The 23,773-nt window shown below is 33.7% G+C and overlaps 1 protein-coding gene across 1 annotated transcript; it reads left to right on the forward strand.

Annotated features, from left to right (window-relative positions):
- Window positions 1–132: 132 nt before the first annotated feature.
- LOC134233385 (uncharacterized) lies at window positions 133–20,916 on the forward strand. The gene is made up of 11 exons (XM_062715347.1): window positions 133–177; window positions 7,538–7,696; window positions 8,007–8,155; window positions 10,508–10,593; window positions 10,883–11,011; window positions 11,429–11,717; window positions 11,851–11,908; window positions 13,837–13,969; window positions 16,292–16,497; window positions 17,040–17,149; window positions 19,234–20,916. The coding sequence occupies exons 1-11, from the start codon at window positions 133–135 to the stop codon at window positions 20,387–20,389; spliced, it is 2,520 nt and encodes an 839-aa protein (XP_062571331.1). The 3' UTR covers window positions 20,390–20,916.
- Window positions 20,917–23,773: the final 2,857 nt, after the last annotated feature.

The raw sequence follows: 23,773 nt of genomic DNA on the forward strand, positions 1-23,773 counted from the left end.
TATATGGCTATGTCTATTTTCTCAAACGTTCAAAACATATCTTTAGCATCATGAAGCTTAAATGAAATACTATATGCTACATAATAAATCTTCAAATTAAACAATTTATCGAATGAGTTAACATGTGACTTGATGGCGGGATCACACGAAAAAGTTGGGGAAAATTTTCCAGACTTGGTTTGCATTCATTCCTTAATCATCTCAAGAGAGAGAAACTAGAGTTTTTGTATTCTGATTGACCCATAATGTACTGATGAATATGATGGAGGGAATGCTATTGAGAAGTGGACAGGCATTGTCATCCTAATTAATTGATAAGATATAACAATCTCTTGATTATAGCTTGATTGAGCTCTATAGCTTTATTGAGCTATTCAAATGTCTCAATGTAGCTTTTTATATGCATTTTCTCCAAAAATTATAAAATGCATTTTTATTTTTGATTATTTATTCATTTGATAAAAACATTTGACTCAAGTCACGCATGCAGTATACAGGTCCAGCACAATACCCTGCTTAAGGTATATAGCTTTATCAAGGTATTACAAATACCATTAACAATTTAGCTTGTATTTTCAGTAAGGCATGGCATTCTCGACGTTACCTAATTAGCTTCTGAAATTTAAACAGCTTTCCTTCACTGTTGAAATTAGATAGAACGTTCTATCGTTAAAATGATTAGTGCTGTGCGATATTACCGGTGTAACGTTGAAAAAGCCGTTTAAAATTCTCATTTTTCAACGGCATATTGAACCGGGGTCATTTTTCAACGTGGAATATTGAGACCAAAAGTCATATTGAATTTATACCCGGGGTCATTTTTCAACAGCTTGATATTTTTTTTCTTACACCTGATGACGTCAACAAGTTGAAAATTGACCCTGTTGAATATTGACCCCACCTCAAAGTTTGAACATTTTTTTTAGCTGTGAAGTTGTTTTACGGGATTTATCAGCATCACTTTATTTATATTTCGGTTTCAATTTTTTCCCTTTTCAAGAATAATAGAAATAAACATACAGTATCACCCCGTGTATACATGTACATTTTGAACAGTGCACGATTTCAGTTATCTTCAAGCATAACAACTTTATTTTTGACAATACTTTCCAAAATCCATGGCATCCATAAATAACAACATAACAACGAATAGGGCATAAAACAAAAATTTTAAAAATCTGCAGTCTAGAAAGTAGCCCTATATTTATTGATCAGGTGGGTGGAACATCCCATCCAGTCAAATTCAGTATAAAAGTAACAAAATTTATAGCCTAAAAATTAGAATGAAACACATCGACGAAAATGATGCCAATGATAGGTTATATTTGTGAAAAGAGCAATATAGCGACCATAGCATGTAAGTAATGCTGACTTTAAATAATTTGTTGAAATCCCTGTAACAATTAACTTATTTGTAGGGCTGTCACGGTTCCAAAATTTTTCGGGTCGGGTCGGTTCTGATTTTTTTAGGTTCGGTTTCGGGTATTTCGGTTCGGGTAATTAATGGAATAAAAGCTAATGATTTGTATTATTTTCAACAACAAAAAGAATATTTTCATTTAATCTTCGAAATAGCAACATTTTAACTAGTTTAAAGTAGCTTCCTGACTAGACAACAATTGTACCATATTATTTAAATCACCTTATAATTGCAATGTATTAAGAAATCTCTCGTTTTTGACGCCATTTTTATAGTAAAACCTACACTACTATACAAATCGGAACCGAACCGAATTCCGGAAAAACAAAACCGTACCCGAACCGAATGAATTGTTCCGCGGTTCCGGGTCATTTCGGGTACCCGTGACAGCCCTACTTATTTGTCAATAGACTGTCTCGGCTTGAAAATTGATCGCTTTCGGAACATAAACTTGAGCATGAGATTATTCTTATTTTAAAACATTCTTATTCTATGGAATGTGATTCTATTTGATTACTTATTTCTATTCCATTATTTGTAATTTGTATTCGATAAATTGCTATTCCAATTACAGGAAATGTGACAATATGATTCATATATCATAAAATTTACATATTTTTTTTTCTCGAAAACACGCGTTTCCTATTCGATGTCATTAATATTTAAAACAATCGGTTGCTACATGTAGTCGCTAATTTTGTCATTCCTACTCGATTTATTTTATTTTTTTTATTCGATAGTTATTTGGTTTATATGCAATAAAGTTGTTGTTCGAAAACATACTAGCATCCATTTCTATTCGAAAAAATACGATTCCTTTCGATAAACTTTTCATCTTATTTACATAATTTTATCTCTATAATCTCCTATGCGATGTTTTTTTAAAATTCTTTTTGCTTTTTCAATAATTGTCATGATTGCATTCTGGGAAATATGACAAATTAAACTAGAATTGGTTGTAAACTCAATTAAATAGGAATGTAAAGTTACACATTATTATCGAATATAAATCATTTTATCACATAGATTGACAAAACAAAAGAACGAGGGCGCTTTTGATGGGCATTCGGCAGGAACCTGGGCGTAATTGAAAAGTGAAAATTTTATTGACATGTCACATGAAATTTTTAACATTTTTTCAATTTATCGGGTTCCTGTGCAATAGGAACGGAAAATATTTTCCCGAAATTGAGCTTTGATTTGCTAAAAAATAACTTGAAAATTGGCCATATCAAACATTTGGCACAAAATTGTACATTTTGAAACACATTTTTCTAAAAATTTTCTATGTCTGGGTCTTCTCTCCATGGTTTTAGTTGTGTGTATTTTAATTCAAAGAAACGATTACACTTTTTTTTAAAAAAATGGAGAGAAGACGCAGAGACCACGAAAAATGAACTTTTCCCCAAAAAATCCAAATGTGTCAATGTGGTGCGTCTTTGTCCTTTTAAAGACGTTTGTATATGTGTAGCGGTGATAGCTCAGAAAGTTAAGCTACCTGTTCAGTGTACTCGAAGCTAAAGGTTTTTGGTTCGAGCCTGGCATAAGCGTTATTTTTTTTTATTCGGGCAAGCAACCATTTATTTTGTCAGTTTCGTTTTATGTACTGATGTATTAAAATTTTGAATTAGATAAATTTTGGTTCAGTTTGGTTCTCAAGCGAAATCAATTCTAATCTTCTATTTTATAATGTACATGTACACGTATCATGCATCTACATGTATGCATTAAATATATTTTAGGTTTTATTTTTTTGTGAAATATTATGTTATAGTACCCCCTAGAAAAAAATGACATAAATGTAACAATTCCACAATGTCTTTCAAACTAAATGAAACAAAAAAACCATCTTCTTTGAAAATTTTGGGAATAAGGCACAAGTTTTCTCTCTTCAAGTAGAACTTAGAGACTAGGGATAAGCATAAATTAAGCTGTTGCTTTTTAATATTTAATAAATGTGTTTCGTTTTATACATTGATGGAGTAATTATAGAGGATTTAGTTATTCAGAATGCTAATTTGATTATTTGATTATGTCTCGTATCAATTTTTGACAAAGGTATCCAATATGTTTTAATATAAAGCACATGTAGATCCTAATTAAAGACTTCAAGGCATTGTTACGTCTCATCAATTACGGAACATTAAAATATATTAATACAAGTTGTAGTAATTTTTTTTTCAGAAATATCAAGTCATATACTCTGTATTATCTTTAATTGAGAAATCAATACTATTTCTGTTTTTACAAAAAAATTATCTCCATTTTAACACTTGTTCTGTGAAAAAAAGTAAGCGGGGGGGGGGGGGGGGGGGGGGGGGGATGCTGTCACTCACTTTAATGAAATTTTCTAAAAGGACTCCTGCAATATAGCATATGATCACAAGAAAAAAAAACATAAAGTCAATATGCATTTCAGATTCTATGAATAGTAATTCAAGTCTTTATGCTGTTATATACTTAATCATGTGATCAAGTCAGAGAGCTTAGAATAAAAGGTGATATCACCTATTTGAATAAGTGCTATCACCTATTCGTAATGGTGATATAACCTATTTGAGTTTCTTACAACAGTCAATAATGAATGCTCCCTGTAATACATTGTATATAGATTACCACTGGAACCAAGAAAATTCGGACTACCCAGTTTTCATGCGTTTTCTACGATTTTCTTGTTGATAACATGATATATAAGTGAATTAAATAAATTAATTTGTAAGCAAAAAGAAACTACAGCTGTTTGATGGGAAAAGGTGATATCGCCCATTCGAATAGGCGATATCACCTTTACATTGGTGATATCACAAATTCAAATCAAATAGGTGTTATCATCTATTGGAACAGGTGATATCACTTATTCAAATAGGGGATATTACTTTTTGCAGTAAATACCAAAACGGGGCCTCATACCTATGAATTAAGTCACAGTAGTGAAAACCCAGTCATAAATATGTATTTTTATGCTGTTGAATTTTAAACCGGTTTCATGATCAAAATTCAACTCAGTTTTCAACGGATTAGTGTCTAAATTCAACACCTTTAGTCTCAGTATTCAACGTTGAAAAATGACCCCCGGGTCAATTTTCAACCCGGGTCAAAATTCAACGTTACACCGGTTAACCGGTGTATCCCGATTTCGTTCTTCACAATACGTATCGCGGTATTTTTTGTGAATACCGGTTCGGGTTCGATATGCTATAAATTGTTACAAAAAGAGTTATTTGCCCTTTTCAAGGTAAAATATGGCGGCAAGCGACATGAAGTGTGATCAGAAATCCGAGACCTGACTCTTTCAAAAACGAAACGACAACTGTTATATGAAACCCCTTCATGTTAAAGCTGAATCTGAGTATTACAACTTAATTGAATTCAACAAGTTGTGCTACAAAAAAACTTATCTTGCCGCTTGCGTCGACATAACGCGATCAGGCAATTGGAATATCAACTCAAGAATACATGTAATTTGAGTCAGTGTTTTCATTTAACCTTGACGAAAAGCAAAAATTTATTAAATAGTTATATCGTGATATATTGCAATACAAAATATAATATTGCAATATATCGCAATACGATTTTTCCGGCGCGATACCCAGCACTAAAAATGATATTGTCCTACGGACCCGGTTTAACGATAGAATTCATTCCGTGTATTCGTAATGTAGCAAAAGAAACATGGGCGATAACCCATACTCACTATAACTCAGTGCATTTACTACGAGCAATCTAGAGAAATCCGAATGTAAACATGGCAGATAAATTTGAAGCGAGAGAAAAACGTTGAGAAAATTAATTGATTTTCGTCTTTATATGGATTATTTTCTGGGGTAAAAGGCATAAGCAATCTCAAAAAGGTTATTTTGATTAATTTGGTAGTTGTTTCCAGTGCAGATCCTTTTATATTCTTCAAAATCGTTTCGGAGCAGATCAGCTCAGATTTGCTACATTGCAACTTGCAAGTATATGGGACGTATTCTAACTGTGGTGAAGGCTTGTACCGAGACACAGTTAGATCATTCTAACTATGTTGAAATATACATAGGAATGAAATTCGGCCGAATGTCAACTGGTTTAGTAAATAGCCAATTATAAGTTCTCTCACGGCACAGAGGTGGGGTATAAGTCATCTCATCATTGTCAACAACAATTTAAAGTTCCTGATGTTATTAATTTCTTAACCAATTAGAATCTACTAGTATTCGCCATTACGTAGCGCCGAGAATGCCACGCCCCACTGAAAGTCCAAACTAATGTGATGATGGTCCTAAAGATAAAAAAACTTTTCTAAGTTTCATTGTGAAGAAGTTCATGAATTCTTTTGTTCAATGCACTTGTACATACCGGTATATTATTAAATTATGCACTGTTGTCATTAAATGTTTCTTAAAATGATAGAACAAGGGTAGACAAATAGAATTTTGCAGTACTTGCCCTCGGACAGGTTACTATCGTAAAACTACTTGTCCTACCAAAAAATTTGCTTGTCCCACCTTTTTCTTAAATTACATAGAATTGAAGTATTGATATTAAATTATTTCTTGAGTGAGACACCTAAACAATACACTAAGAGTAATGAAGTATTTATTTTAGTGTTGGCAAATCTTTAAAAATCTTCATCTTCAAGATCGAGTACCAGGAAAGCTGAAATTTTGTGGTAAAAGTATCATCTTTTATCTTATTCTATACTTACTGGTAGTAGTAATGCACAAATACACTGTATAGGGACATTATATTTACAATACACACATGCGATATCACCATATACATGTATTTACGATTTTAAAATAAAGAAAATAGGGAATTCGACACACGAAGAAGACAAATAAATACGTCATCGTCAATCACCGTTTTACACTTTCCTTTTCAGACCCCGAAATATGTCGCAATCAAGTAGAATAATTATTTAATACATGCTCCATAATTAATAGTAACATATGTGATATGTAGAGTGTCCAGTAAATCGCTGGTTTCCGAATATTTTTTAGCTTAGGTGATTTAACAGATTTTGAATCAGCTGTTCTTTTGTTAAAACTCCAAGCTTATTATGTCTGCGGTGGCATCTCGTTAAATTATCAAATGACAGAGGTAATTATAACTTAGGCCAAGCAATCAAAGCTATCAATTATATAAACTGTGAAAACTAATCAAAACAATTTGATCCACTACAACCGTGCACTAGATCAAGTCTAACGGTACCCCAAATTAAGGAAATGTGTAAGTTATTATACATTTAAATTATAAAACATTAATTTTCTATGCCTTTACTATGTAGACTTTATTTTATCCGAGTAACCGAATAGCAGTTTTACTAACCGATACTCGCATCGTTCGACGGTTTACCGGGTACTCGTTGCCAACACTAATTTATTTAATAATTAATGGAAAAAGGTGAAGATATCGGACACTGTTCAATCTCATAAAACCTACAAACAACACAAGCGCGAGTCTGTGAACAGAACATTACTGCATGTCAATTAAGAGATCAACACCATGGCTGTGTGATTTCCAGGGAACAGTAATCAAGAACAAATTTAATACCACTAGCATCTGTATTCACAGTATGAATTTAATATTTTGACAATAAATGTCTAAATTCCCATACGATGTTTTTGACAACATCGGTAACTCCATGTTTGACAACATCGGTAACTCCATGTTTTACAACATCTGCATATTTTAATTGAATTTTAATACGTTAATTGGTAAAATCTAGAGGAGTTCCGACTATTCAAGGTACGCATATGCAGCGATGCAGTGGTCAACAGCAGTGAAAACAAGTGCTTTGCTGTGATTCATGATACTTTTAAAGCGATAACACAAAAGATTTTTTTGTTTATTGGAAAAGAACTTGTCCGCGGGCAGGCACCTGTTCTCAAATTACTTGCCCACCAACCAAAACTGATTGTCCCGAGCGTCGGGCAGTGCTATTTGTCTAGCCCTGATAGAACCCATCTCTATATTATAGAGGAAATAAAGAATGTCCACTTCTCTAAAGAGACATTAAGTTTTTTGGATTGCATTTCTTCATTAGTTGATTATATATTAAAAATTCCATGAACCAAATCAAGAATGTTTTGATATATTAAAATGAAAATGCACAGATGTTTTTGATGATTTTAGCGTCATCAATTTTTGCGTGGCTTGATTCAGTATGAAGGTTGGCAGAGAACACGCCATTACTTGAAGTCTGCAGCAGAGTGTACATCACGTGCCATTGTCTCACTGGAACTGAGTCCCCAACCAATCAAATCACCACGTCAGGCACAAAAGTTACAGAATGTGAGTAGTGTTGCAAGCTTTGCTTTTAAATATCAATTTATTGCTCTAATTAAATTAATTAAACTACTCGGAAATGATTGAATTTGTCATACATACCGGGTACATTATGGGAAAGGTAGAACATTGTTGAATGTGGTTTTAATATATTCAGCAATGGAATGCAAAGAATTACACATTTCCTTTTAAATTAATATTTTTGAATCTCAATCTTTTTTCAAAATGTTTTTAAAAATATATTAATATAATGAACATTTGGAAATTGAAATTGGCTCTGAAAAAGTACATTTTTACTTGACTTTTTTCCCCATAGATTGGGGGAGAGACAATCAAAAGACTGAAGAAGTTTGCAGAAGAAGATCGCTGGTCCAGAAGTCCCCCTTTGTCGGGAAAGTTTGTGAGTTCTGCCGGCGCCATACTGGTGGCTCTAATGACAGCTGAGGACCAGGTCAAGGACAACAGGTGCTTGTTTCTTAACTAGGTTTTCTATAGAAAATAATCCAGTAAATGAAATGAAAAATGGGAAAATTTGGCTACTAAAAGAGTACATCAGTTGAACAATTTTATCTTGTCCTGAATCGCTGTCAATTCAACCAAACTTGGCACAGAGTATCCTCGAGTAAAGGTGATTTAAAGTTACTGTATACAGGGTTATTTTCGCACCACTTTATTTTCTCCCTTTCACACTTGCAGACAATTCTGTCCCATTTTAAATTCACCCAGTCACAGTTTTGTTTAAGAAATTATACTGTATTCTTTAAATTTTCCCCTTTTTAAATTCGCGCAACTGAGGTAAGGGCAAAAGGGGCAAAAATAAAACGGGTTTTAAAAAATTTCCCCGTATACAGTATTCAAATAAAGGGCCATGCCTTCTTCTAAGGGGAATTACTGGATAAAACAAAATTTTGCCCCTATTTTGTTGTCACCCTTTTTGCCCTCCTCACCTCTGGGCCAGAAAAGATGAAATTATTGTGAAAGCTTACTGACAGAGTAGATTCAAGTTCAAAATAATGTCCCACAAGGTAAGGGGGCACTATACATGTAGGTGAAAAGATATACATTGCCATATATAGGAGAAATCTTTAGACATCTACTCAAGAACAGAAAATTCAACATAAGTCAGTTTGTATGGAAGCATCCTTAGATTGTGTTCAAATCATGATGCCTTTAATGGGTAAGGGTTGGCTACAATGGGCAGTCAGAGTTTTACAAAGGATAGAAAATCTTGTTCAATTTATTTACTCAAATCACTCATTTGTATATATATTGAATCTTTCTGAATTATTATATATTGATGATATAAATCAAATTAGCTACCTGAGCCGAAGGCTCAAGTGAGCTTTTCTGATCACATTTTGTCTGGCATCCGTCGTCTGTAAACTTTTATATTTTCGACTTTTCTTAAGAACCGCTGGGATAATTTCAACCAAGCTTGCCACAAAGCATCCTTGGGTGAAGGGGATTCATTGTTCAAATGAAGGGCCACGCCCTCATTCAAGGGGAGATAATTGGGAATTAATGAAAATTTGGTGGTATGTTTTAAAAATCTTCTCAAGAACCATTGTGCCAGGAAAGTTGAAACTTATGGGAAAACATCCTCAGGTAGTGTAGATTAAAGTTTGTTCAAATCATGACCCCCCGTACATAGAAACATATAGGAAAATTCATTTAAAAATCTTCTCAACAAGAATAACAAAGCCATAATTGATCATATTTATATGGAAGCATCCTCAGGTAGTGTAGATTCAAGTTTGTTCAAATCATGATGCCTTTAATGGGTAAGGGTTGGCTACAATGGGCAGTCAGAGTTTTACAAAGGATAGAAAAGCCTTGTTCAATCATATTTACTCAAATCACTCATTTGTATATATATTGAATCTTTCTGAATTATTCCTGCCTATTGATGATATAAATCCCTATTTAGCTCACCTGAGCCGAAGGCTCAAGTGAGCTTTTCTGATCACATTTTGTCTGGCGTCCGTCTGTCTGTAAACTTTTCATATTTTCGACTTCTTCTTAAGAACCGCTGGGATAATTTCAACCAAGCTTGCCACAAAGCATCCTTGGGTGAAGGGGATTCAAGTTTGTTCAAATAAAGACCCACGCCCTCATTCAAGGGTAGATAATTGAGAATTAGTGAAAATTTGGTGGTATGTTTTAAAAATCTTCTCAAGAACCATTGTGCCAGGAAAGTTGAAACTTATGGGAAAACATCCTCAGGTAGTGTAGATTAAAGTTTGTTCAAATCATGACCCCCCCGTACATAGAAACATATAGGAAAATTCTTTTAAAAATCTTCTCAACAAGAATAACAAAGCCATAATTGATCATATTTATATGGAAGCATCCTCAGGTAGTGTAGATTCAAGTTTGTTCAAAAATCCCCCCCCCCCCCCCCCCCCCCCCCCCCGGAGGTAGGGCGGGGCCACAATGGCCGACCAAAGTTTTACATAGAAATATATAGGAAAATTCTTTAAAAATCTTCTCAAGAATAACAAAGCCATAATTGATCATATTTATATGGAAGCATCCTCAGGTAGTGTAGATTCAATTTTGTTCAAATCATGACCCCTGGGGGTAGGTTGGGGCCACAATGGCCAATCAAAGTTTTACATAGACATATATGGGAAAATTCATTAAAAATCATTTTCTCAAGAATAGCAAAGCCATGATTGGTCATGGGACTAAAACCAATTTTTACTTTTTCCTAGCCACAGTGCTCAGGTGAGTAATGTGGCCCATGGGCCTCTTGTGTTTATAACTACATTGCATAACTTTAAAAAGTTTTGAAGATTTTTTTCTCAAATTGTATAGCAATGAAAAAGATAGCCATCACATCTCAGAAGAACAGCTGAAAACTCAGGCAGCCATGCTTTGTGAGGAAGACTTCACACATGATGGTGAGTCTTTTTCCTAGTCTTAACTGTTGAATTAAGACAGACAGAAAGGAATTCAAAACCTTGTCATGCGTTTAATAAGATAGAAATAATGTCTTTAAAGTTTGGCAGCAGAAGATCTGAGAACTCTAATGTAGTTATTTATTGGAGGATGTTCTCAACTCAACATAAAAATGTCATATAAAATAAAATTTAATTCAGAACATCAGATTTTAAATTTCTCTTTTAAAATTTTTAATTGTATATTAAAAAAATATTTTCATTGTTGTAAAGATAAAATTTAATTTGTCAGGTTTTTGTCAAGCGTGGTGGAGAGTTGAGGTCCTCATCAAACGTGGCTATGTCAAGCGTAGATTCTACAAAAAATTACCTGTGTATCACCTCTTACCTGAAGGCCGTGAAGTAGCCCTCACATTGCTAGGTTTGTACAACTGTTTGATATTCTGGTTTTCCTAGTATGTGTATCACAGTAAGTTGATGATTCTTCGGGTGAAAAATATCTGCTGTATAATGTTTATTTTCCTTCATATGAGAGCAAATTTGTGAAAATTCTGTCACAATTTTAAAGTACCAAGTACCTATCTTGTGAAATAAGGTCTTACATATGTAAATACTAATGATCTACAATATTAACAAGATTAACTACATGCTAGAGTGCATCATGCATTAGCACTTTATATATTTGCTTTTTGTGTGAGAGAAACTATGCATTGTACATCTCATAATTTACCTCAGACTCAAACCAGATATATGGAAATTTACACCTTGATTATTTTCCGCAAAGTCATTAAAAAAAAAAAATAATGAAGTTGAATTTTATTATCTCACATCACCACAGGTAAGTCTTGTACAGCTTCAGCTGGAACCAATGGAAACGTCTCTAACCCCAGTCTCACCTTGCCAAAGGCTTATCCCAAATTGAACACTGGACATAGTAGGGTTTTACCAGAGAAATCCTTAGATTTGTCATCAGGCACTTCTGAATGTTTCCAGAAGAAACCCTCAGCTTGTGACTCTTTTTCTGTCACATCCACACCCTGGGAGGGAAAGACGAACTCACGGTTACCATGGCAGTGTGACCAGACGGGAACAGACTGTCGTCTTGGAAATGATACAGGGCAGGATGGGTACCTACTACGTTTTTACTTAAAAATTAGTATACTAATTTTTTAGAACTGAAGATACATTGTACTTTCAATAGGTTATACCTTTAGCCTGTTGATTATAAATTAGAAATTTGATTAAATACTGTACTTACAGAGTTGTGATGTTAGTGGACACATCAGAGTTAGGAGGTGAACAGGGAAACCTTATCCAGGTCAGTAAAAAGCTACCGTAATTTTCGGATTATAGGTCGATACTTTTTTCCGCAGAGCCGCTGAGGTCGACCAGTATATGAATTCGACCTTTCTAAGGCTCAAGTTTACGAAAAATGCCCAAAAATCAATAAAATTTACGTCAATTTCAAAGCAAATCTGTGCTACTTTCATAACTTTTTTCATTATTTTACGCAGAAAAATTAATGCCCAGGTAAACAATAAAATATTTATTCTATAGCTTTCTTACAAAATAAATTCCATTACATATCCGTTGATGACAAAGGAAAAAACTGTGCTTCATCAACTAAATAATTCCTCAACGTTTTATCCATGCGGTAGCCATCTTGTGAAGTTAGGAAGTCGCTACCGTGTACTAAAAGTAAAACCGCAACCGTATCAAAATTTAAAATACGGAAAAATTTTTCAAGATCACAAATGTAGTGTTTTACCATTTATTAGTAGATTGATAAATTGAAATAGTATTAATTTTATTTATTGTGACAGTCTTATATTTATTTTAAGTGTAAAATGAGTGAAATAAATTGTTGCCAGTCAATTCCTAAATTTAATTACCAAATAAACCGATAGTCATTACTATATATTTTTTATTTTATTTAATTATAATACCGGTCAAACGAATTAGCGCTATACAAAGATTGGCTTCTAACAGAATTTTATTTGTCTCACAGATAAAAGGATTTACACTGTGTGTACACGCAAAGGCTTTAACACCTGTGTTGGTTTAATACCCGCAGGGCATGATTAGCAAATCCATGTGCCGTTATAGGGTATTAGTGTTACACATCATTGAACAAACAAAGCCATGAAATTCATAATGACTGTCAAATTGTGAATGTACCGGTACTCTCAATTAAATATATAATTAAACTTATAGCGTGGTAATATTATTTCAATTCTTTACTGTTGCTTTATATATACATTCAATGGTCGTTTGCGGGTTTTAGCAAATCCCTGAAGAACAAAACTGAAAATGGCGGACATCGAAGCAATTGTCGTCCACCGGTAAATAATGTCTGAATAAAATATATTAAGAATGTGTCCAAGTTGTTCTGAAATCAGAATTATTATTCTTTGTTCTCGGGTATTTCCCGAATTATAGCTGTAAAATAAGAACGTATTTACGTGTTATTTTTGCCTCTGGTTTAACAACAGTATGAAACTACGGAGGCATTGAACAGGCAAGTTGAAGAAAAATAAGTAGTAACACAATTCAACGAAGTTTTAACTACATTTTTTTAAAAACTTTATTTAAATGCTGTACTCATTAAAATACCTGTTTGTTTTCTTGATACGTTCATGTCACGGAATAACCCCGGTAATTCTAGAGGTTTACCTGTTCTGATACGTTGTATCTGCGTAAGAATCTTTAGAAAACGGGAAACAAAGCCTCGTCCTATATAGTAAGTTCGTCCTATCTTAGGATTTTTCAAAAATTAAGGCTGAAAATGAGCCTTTCGACCTATATACCCCATCGACCTATGACCCGAAAATTACGGTACTCACAATAGCTTATTTAACAATAAAAACTCACCAGGAATGTTCTCATATTGTGATTCACTGTAATTTATTATTGACCAAAAAACTATGTTGAAGCAAAATGCTGTTCCAAACAAAATATTTAAAATCACTGTCATGGAGGGTAAAATATGCTAATTTTTCTTTTAAATGTTATCAGGTACTTGAAATACAATTTAATTTAGGCCATTAGTTGAGGTTTCAGATCCAAAAAAGATGCTTCTACATTGCACTACCTGTGGCCAGTTTGGGAGTTTTAAATATATCCATTAATTTTTAAAAATTTTTTACAACAATATTCTTTCAGTATGATATTGTTATGGTCTCTTGTTTTAATCAAATATTTTATAATATATGTGTTTATTGTAATGCTCTTTATTGATATATTTAGCTGGGAGAGATGTTGGACAATGCTGGAATGATCTACAGAACCAGGAGACTTAAGTCGGGTGACTACTGCTGGCGATGGCGTCATCAGGGGGAGGAGAGGGCCCTACCTTGTCTGGTGGAGAGGAAGAGAGCAGGTACAATAGAGTTTATTGACTTTAGGGCTGAGGATTGATTTAGTAAGGGAAACAACTTGTGAACTTGAAGATTTTTAAGACCTCATAGACCATTTGATGACAGTATTATAAAAAAAACTTCCCTAAATGATATATTAAATCTCGGAAATATGCATTATACTGTAGGTTGGTTAATTAATACATGTATCTTTAATTTTATTATGTGCACCATTTATTATTTTTATGTGAAAATAAACTCATAATGAATAAGGTTTCATACCATAGTGTACAGTTAGGAATGGGTACAAGAGAAATAGCAAATTTATGGTTCCCCAAGGGAAATAGTTTTCTGCTGAGGGGGACCATAAACTTGCTATTTCTCTTGTACCCATTCCATAACTTTTATTATACCGAAATACTCATAGGCGATTAAATTTTTTTTTTTACCAGATATTCCGACATTTAAAAAAAAACTGTAGAGGAATAATTACAAATACATGCGGTTTAACAGATTGTATGATAAATAATGCACCGTGTCCTAAAACAATTAAATTATTTTTATAATGAAAAGCATTTTCACTGACATTTCGAAGAATTATCATTGTCTTTATTTTCCTAGAATTCAAGTATGATTTTGACATCGCATATGTCAAAATGTTTTGATGTCATAGTTACATTGCTAATAACATGACGTCACAGTCTCGAGATTCCTTGAACAATTTGATTGGTTAAAATTACTAATGAATATTCATAAGAGAGTAGTCCCAGGGAGTAGCTCTGATTTTCCAGGGAGTAGTCTTCAGATGAGGGAAATAAGCTCTACTCAGGGAAATGAGTTTTATGGTATTAATTTTATATAGAGTAATTACAGTAAAGGTATAATAAAACAAAATATCATCACAAGCCTTCCAACTTAGTTTGAGAGTAAAGTTGTTTATTTTTGCAATAAGGGATAAAAATTTTATTCTTCTTGATTGCATGAGGAATCATTTTTAGCTCACCTGAGCCGAAGGCTCAAGTGAGCTTTTCTGATCACATTTTGTCCGGCGTCCGTCTGTCCATCTGTCTGTCTGTCCGTCTGTCTGTCCGTAAACTTTTCACATTTTCGACTTCTTCTCAAGAACCGCTGGGCCAATTTCAACCAAACTTGCCACAAAGCATCCTTGGGTAAAGGGGATTCAAGTTTGTTCAAATGAAGGGCCATGCCCTTTTCCAAGGGGAGATAATTATGAATTAGAGAAAAATTAATGGCATTTTAAAAAAATCTTCTTCTCAAGAACCACTGGGCCAGGAAAGATGAAACTCATGTGGAATCATCCTCAGGTAATGTAGATTCAATTTTGTTCAAATCATGACCCCCGGGGCTAGGGTGGGGCCAAAATGGCCGACCCAAGTTTTACATAGGAATATATAGGAAAAATCTTTAAAAATCTTCTTCTCAAGAACCACTGGGCCAGGAAAGATGAAACTCATGTGGAATCATCCTCAGGTAGTGTAGATTCAAATTTGTTCAAATCATGACCCCCGGGGCTAGGGTGGGGCCAAAATGGCCGACCCAAGTTTTACATAGGAATATATAGGAAAAATCTTTAAAAATCTTCTTCTCAAGAACCACTGGGCCAGGAAAGATGAAACTCATGTGGAATCATCCTCAGGTAGTGTAGATTCAAGTTTGTTCAAATCATGACCCCCGAGGCTAGGGTGGGGCCAAAATGGCCGACCCAAGTTTTACATAGGGATATATAGGAAAAATCTTTAAAAACCTTCTTCTCAAGAACCACTGGGCTAGGAAAGATGAAACTCATGTGGAATCATCCTCAGGTAGTGTAGATTCAAGTTTGTTCAAATTATGACCCCCGGGGCTAGGGTGGGGCCAAAATGGCCGACCCAAGTTTTACATAGGAATATATAGGAAAAATCTTTAAAAATCTTCTTCTCCAGAACCACTGGGCCAGGAAAGATGAAACTCATGTGGAATCATCCTCAGGTAGTGTAGATTCAAGTCTGTTCAAATCATGACCCCGGGGCTAGGGTGGGGCCAAAATGGCCAACCCAAGTTTTACATAGGGATTTATAGGGAAACCTTTTAAAATCATCTTTTCAAGTACTTCAAAGCTATGATTAGTGATATTAATATGGAATCATCTTCAGGTAGTGTAGATTCTAGTTTGTTCAAATCATGAACCCCTGGGGGGTTAAAATTTAAGCCCCCCCCCCCCCCCCCCAGTAAACTTTCAGTTCTGATCTGATATGTGCTTTTTCCTGGCTAATGTGCTCAGGTGAGCGCTGTGGCCCCTGGGCCTCTTGTATTAAATGAACAGTGTATTATTCTTATCCTGGCAGATGACCTGGCAAGAACACTCAAAGAAGGGAGATTCTGGAGTCAGGTACAAAAAATGGTGGAATGGAAAAATGAGTTCATGACCTATGACCTTCCATGTGACCTGTTCTATGTCATAGAGGGAGAACCAGAACAGTATGTTATGAAGTGTAAGGACAGATGTAATGGTGTGGGCATGTGCAAGAACCCAAGCCTGACCCAGGTCAAGGTAAGACAAACAACTGAAACAAGAGTTCTAACCTAACTCAAGTCATTCATAATAAATATAGAGGTTCTATACAGGTTCAGGTAAGAACAACTGGCCTGTCTGACCTAGGCCAGAGAAAAGCATACTAGCAAGACTAAAATTAATATAGTAAGACTAACATGATCAAGGTGAAGGTAAGAATGAAAATTTACCCAGGTCATGACACTATTATCTTTTTACCTGGGGTTTTATGCTGGTCCAGGTAAGAAAAGTACTAGCGTGACCGAGATCAAGGTAAGACAAACTACACTCTGTAGTTTTAAAGGTCAATTCAGGTCAAACTATGACAAACTCAATTTCATTATTTTAATCCTATAATTGCATGACAAACAATCACATAAGCATTGAAGTTAATTCTTTGGTCACATTCAATTGCTTAAATATAGTCTTAACATTTCACTATTTCTTAATTCTTCCATCTTTTTCTTGATATAATCATACTTTACCTTGTGTTTGTTTTTTCCTCTGAATTCTTTTATTTCAATCAATGTTTATACCTGCAGAATGCCATTGTTGACCTGAAAAGTCATCCAGACCTTCAAGTTCTGCACACAGACAGTATACTGGAAACCGTAGCCATTTTAGAATCAATTACCGTAGATTTAGATCAAAAGTAAGTAAAAAGAGAGTCATGATCAGGACAAATGTTTTAGTCTTTCAGAAAATATTTAAAGGTACTTGGACACAGATTTGAAGTTATTATTTTCTCTATAATATTACGACTTATATATTGTAATAGCATTTCACACAAAAATTAATTAAAAATCTTATTTCGTTTAAAAGATATTGAAATTTCAAATTTGTCGGCGGGTTTGATTGACATATCCTTGCAGTCTCACAAATTTAGTTTTATTCTTAATCCTTAGGAAAAGTGGCAATCTCGTTTTGTATAAATGAAAAATTTTAATACTATAATCCAGAAAATTCAGAGTAGACACGTTCGAAAGCAAAACAGACACACAATATATTGTCAGTCCGTGCAGTTGTGGTAAGCAGACTGTGACGACTGAACGCACCCGGTGAATTCTAAATATAAACAGTAACAGAACTCGAGCCCTGTTTACAAAAACTGTGTACATAACACGAGTGTGCTCGATTTGCTAAACTCTGTACGCATCTCTTAGTTCGGAATGACGATACTTGTGAAGGTGTTTTGCTTTCTAACATTTCTACTCTGAATAAAATTATTTATACCCCCCGCAAACGAAGTTTAGGGGGGGGGTATATTGGAATCACCATGTCCGTCTGTCCGTCTGTAGACGAGATTTTGTCCGGACCATTACTCAGAAACTATTGGAAGGATTTGTCTGAAAATTTGTACAAATATAATTCACCATATGAGGTTGTGCACCTGATATTTTCATCTTGATTCGATTATTATTTTGAATTTTACAGGTGTTTTTTCATTTTTATTTTGTGATTTTGTCCGGACCGTTTCTCAGGAACTATTGCAAGGATTAATCTGAAAATTTGTACACTTATTATTCACCATATGAAGGTGTGCAATTGGAATTTTCAACTCTTTTTAATCATTTTTTTGCATTTTACAGGTTTTATTTTTTATTTTAATTGACTTGTTCATTTTGGGCTCATAAGGTTTGAGACATAGAATCTAGAATATCTGTACAAAAATACTACAGCTTAAAACTACTCATACAAACTTAGAAAAAAAAAATCATCAAGTGTTAAAAACAGTTTTTACATTGCACAGAAGATAATGTAATTTCATTTGTCTGTTGGGAATAATGACTGGACATGCATCCAGTTAAAGATAAATTAATGAGTTTGGTGTGGGAAGTTGAACATTAAGGCATCTCATTATCAACCATGTGTAATCTTCTGGGAATCAGGCACAAGAATTAAAGATCTCTCTTCTCTTATTCTCTTAATTGTAATTTATTGTCTGTCAAAGCACTTCATTACTGGATGACCTGCTCTTTATTTTCAAATGAATTTGATATAAAGTTATCAAGATTAATTTGATTTTGTATAATATGATTTTTTTTCAACAATCAGTTTGCAGAGTGACATAACACATATAAATTGCGATATATTTTTTTAATGCAGAAATAAAAAAATTAAATAAAAAAAAATAATGTTACAATGGAATTACAATGTATTAGTATTGATGTTTCATTTGGTTGCACCTTTGTTTCATTCATTAAGAAACATGATGAGCAATTATATTTCACTGCAAATTTTTGTAAGTAAATTGTGAACACCTCTAGATCCATAAAGTATTTTTGAATTGGCACATTCTCTGAAAAACCCAGCGGGGGGTATTCGTCCCTATTGGACAGTTCTAGTTTTTCTTGATAAAAGTTTTAATATTTCTCATTAAAACACATCAAAATTGCCATTTTTCCTAAGGATTAAGAATAAAGTTAAAATTTGTGAAAGTGCAAGGATGTGTCAATCAAACCCGCCAAAAAATTTAAAGTTTTTATAACTTTTAAACGAAATAAGATTTTTAATTAATTTTTGTGTGAAATGCTATTGAAATATATAATTCGTGATATTATACAGAAAAAATGAGAAAATATTAACTTCAAATCTGTGTCCAAGTATCTTTAAGGTTTATGATCAAAATATGAAAAAAAAAATTCCTGAATATTTTCTATTATATTGTTAGTTTGAAAAGCTTTTGATAAAGAATGATTTACCAGATTTTATAGGAATTGTCTCTCTTTTTATCAGAGTGAAGAAGGGAAAATTTGATGTGATGTTTGAGTTGGAATGGGAGAAGTGTAAGCAGGACTCGAGTGTTATAAATATTGATGACAGTGATGAAGAAGTTCACCCGTCAACCTCTAAAGACAAGCCTTCCACAGACGGGAAAGAATCCAGGGTCTATGAAAATCATGTAAAAAACAAAAATAGTGAAGATTCAAATGACAGCATAATTTGTATGCCTCATTGTAAAATTGATAAAACTTCATGGACTTTGTCAGAAAATGATGAACATGATGATTTAGATAGCAAGATTTGTGTTACTGACAATGATGGCGATATGGAAGACCCGGATTGGCTCCCAGACATTCCCTGTAGTACGCAGACAAGACAGAGAAACATGAAGACAACAAGATGTTCTGATGAAGAACGGAGGGAAAGTAATGTAACTCAAACCAAACACATTAATCTAAAAAGAAACATTAAGAGTGATCAGGATGAGGGAATGTTTGGTAAAAAGATACTGATAACCAAGAAGGAAAGAACTACAGAGCTGGGAGTGAAGGATGGCCTATATAATGGAAGGGACAAGTCTTATGACTATGTTGAAATTGATCCTGATGAGGATTGGACACCATCTAAAATAGTTCCACTCAGAAATCATTCTGTAAGATCAGCTAGCCAGAAGACCACACAGGTTGTAGCAAGTGACAATTCAGAAAGTGTAGAGACAAGAGGTGACTGGTGGGAAGACAGTGAAAAGGAACCTCTGGTTATGTACCATAATTCTTATGGCTTCCAACCTCGTACTCCATCTAAAGACAATGAAAAACCTATGTGTATCAATAAGATAGACAGACAATTGGAAACTGATAGAGAAATGGGTTATGAAAGAAGATCTATTCCAAAAATGGACATAGACAAACAATGTGTTACAGGGAATGATAGGGGAATCATGGGACACTATAAGATCTCAGATTCTGATATAGACAGAGTGACCCAGATACAGGATGTGTTCCCATCACAGTCAAAGATGATGGACTATGGTGATGAGAAAGTGACCCAAATACAGGACATGTTCCCCTCACTCTCTAGAGAGGCAGTATATGATGTCATGTCTAGACATTCTGGTGATGTAACAAGCTGTGTAGAAGAACTTCTACAAACACAAGAGATCGGCTAGTTATTTTCTTCATTCATTTGATGTCTCAGTATTTATAGTGTTCTACTGATTTTGTTTTATCTTGGATGTTAAAACTTGTACACTGTAATAGAGTGTCCCACCTTACATCTGATTGAGCTCCCTTGGTTATTTTGAGATTTTAATAGGTTAAACAAGTTGCTAACTTGACATATTGTTATGTTTTTTCATCAGTCTTCATGTGAAGTTTGTTGTTATACTTTTGTTATCAGTTAGTTTTATTCTTTTAAACATTTCTATCAACTCATTTTTAGAACCACAGAACCAATTTCCATAAATTTTGTTACAAAACATCAGTAGCTGAAGGGAAATGAAAATAGTGAACTTTCCTATCTCTGCCCTTCTTGGGCCTCAGGATTAGGCCAAACCATACAAATTCCTGCAAATCTCAATATTGTCTTCTCCTGGCTATCAATTACCCAGTAGTCAAATTGTCGGCATGATCCTGATAAGCTATGAATCCTCTGCCAAATTTGTAAAATGCATGGCCCTTGGGTCAGGTTTTGGTTTGAGAAAAGATCTCTATTGATTATTAGTGGAAATGAATTATAGCATAAAAAATCTTTTTTTTATGAATGTAAATGCATTTAAGTTTGTACATGTATTTAGATTGGTTAATTCTTGTTGCATGTTTAGATGTACCGTATATACTCGCCTATAAGTCGGTTTTTTGGGAGTTAAATTTTGGTCTTAAACTCTATGTTTGACTTATAGGCGAGTTATAAAGAGATTGGTATTTTTCTGGACGCTGAAATGTAGTACTGTATATGCATTTCCGACTATTATCGAAGTAAATGTCTGGATATACCGGTACATGATAATTTATGTATTCTTGGATTTTACATAAAAACAATTATTTAAATATTTTGATAATTTTATTTGTATCTTAGGTGAGCATTACCCTTTTGTTTAATGGTTTAAGATCAAGTATTGATGTCATTTAAAAACATATTAATTCAAACCAGTTAAAATATCAATGGATTTACTTGAAATTGTCACCCAATTGTGACGAAAAATTGATCCGACTTATAAGCGGGTCAATGCCAAATCTTAACAAAATAACGTCAAAAAATACAACCGACTTATAGGCGGACCGACTTATAGGCGAGTATATACGGTAACTGTAAGTCATGAATGTGTCATGTACATATAGGTCCAGAAAAATTAGGAATATAGTTTGTGTATCTCTTTTGTACATAGTGTTTTGAAACTTTTCATCGTATACTTGAACAAGCCATGAACCTATTCAAGCCCTTTGTACAGTAAAACGCACTTATAACCAATTACCATGGATTGAACAATGTTGCTTTGTTGTAAGCTTAATTCCTTATATCCGTTAAATCACTTCACTGTAAACATCAATTTATTTTAGGTGTATTGGATATAATCGTGTTTTACTGTATATAATTGAACAGCAAGGAGGCTAACGAAAGACTGAAAGTTCCCATTTGTATTGTCGTTGGTTTTATCAAAGTTTTTTTTAGTTCTTGTTTATTTGAATTAAGGTATTATAACCTAGGCAGTAAAGAACATGGGTGTACAAGACTAATCATTTACATTTAAGTTTTTATGTAAAAATATTTTATTATCTTTGATGTGGTTTTAAGCTAGTAAGAAAATTTTATTATGAATAGAAGTGGGAACAATGATTTGTTAAGGGAGATAAGTCAGGAAATGTGCTTTAACAATGCAGAGTTAAACATCTTTCTATTATGGCATAGAATCTTTTTTTTGATGTTAAGTTTTTGTTTCAAGTTTTAATGATATTTTGATGACCATCAGCACTTATAAATTTGACATTTATTGCTTGTAATAAAATTGTCAAATTATTAAATGCTAAATTGTGTTGGCACACATTAGTTTGATTCATTATAAACCATTTATTGGTGCCAGAGGTAGTTTTTGTCCACAGTGGTTACTTGATTTTTGAAAAGTATATGATAAAACAAATATTCATTTGCTAATTTTTTTACTTAGAACAACATGATTACATGTATATTGTCAAATGAAAATAATAATGACATTTCATGTATTATGCATATAATAGTGTTCAAACTAACTAGTTTGAGATATAATGGGGTCTATCTAGAGTGAATATGAATGTCCTAGTATGGTAACAATTCATCAGTCCCCAATCCTCCTGGAAATAAAAGGTTCCAAAGTGGGTTACCAGGAATATTTCACACAAACACACACTCTGTCTCTCTCTCTCCTCACAACAGTTTACAATATGACAATGTCATAATTTGTCATAAAACTTAATGTGTCTAGAAAAACATTTTCTAATATTATTTTTTCTTGTTAATAAGATGTTGATTGTAGCAGATGACAAGGTGTTTCGGGTGTTAAAAACTAGAATATATAGCTATATTTTGCTAATATACTGTGCTTTGGATTTCATATATTTTAAGACTTCTAAACACTAAGTTGTGGTATTTCATTGGGTATTTTCTTTTCTCATATGGAGACTAGAAAGTAGAAAATGCATGAATTGGTTGGAACACTAGTCACAAGTATACGAGGGTCGTTAGAAAAGTTCGCGGACACATTGAATTACGGAAAATCTGTTGTGTACTGTGAAGTATGACTTCTGTCTGAATAAATTCCTACATTTTGTTTATTGGTATGTAAAAAATCATGTCCATATTATAAAATCTTGAAAATTTACAACGATTTTTACTATGAGGTCATAGGATTCACGGAGCAATCACTTGACGTAATGCGACGTGACAACCAGATTTCAACCCGTTAAGCTTTGTCGCAGTTCTATAAATCTTTCATTTCTTCAGATTTTTTCTTATATTTTTTTAACTTTAAAATTAAATATCTATATCAAGACATGTTACTTTTCTTCTATAATGTCTTTTGTACTGATTCGGATATTATTGAGATCTTAAAAAAAGTCTATGCAGTTAATCGATCAGGTATGGAAACTATGCAAAACCATATAGGCGCAACACAACGTCCATGCGATACGGAGGTATTGAAGTATCGGTGGAATTAATCATTCAAAATGTTAATCCTTCCATTCTTTTGAAGCTACAACCATTTGAAAATTTGTCCATTGTAGGTGTAGGAAATTTCCGGCAGCATCTTGAACATTTTAATCTCTTTTTACACATTTTCCAGTCTGCATACACAATTTCTACGTAGTGCAGTGCTCCATGACGCTCAATGACGTTCCGATTTTTGGCTGTCTTTTTAAGCGTTGATCATTTATAAACGGCTATAAAACAGTCATATACACTCCAATTTAATTCAAAATTTCTCCCAGTAACCTTTCATAAATACTTTAGCGACAAGTAATATATCATAAATCTCTTTGCGCTACAATTGTGCAACTTTTAATTTTAATAAAGAGTCTTT

Source organism: Saccostrea cucullata, unplaced genomic scaffold (genome assembly GCF_032062105.1).
Source record: "Saccostrea cucullata isolate Sc308-1 unplaced genomic scaffold, CSIRO_AGI_Scuc_v1 ctg1382, whole genome shotgun sequence".
In the NCBI taxonomy this organism is placed as follows: Eukaryota; Metazoa; Mollusca; class Bivalvia; order Ostreida; family Ostreidae; genus Saccostrea; species Saccostrea cuccullata.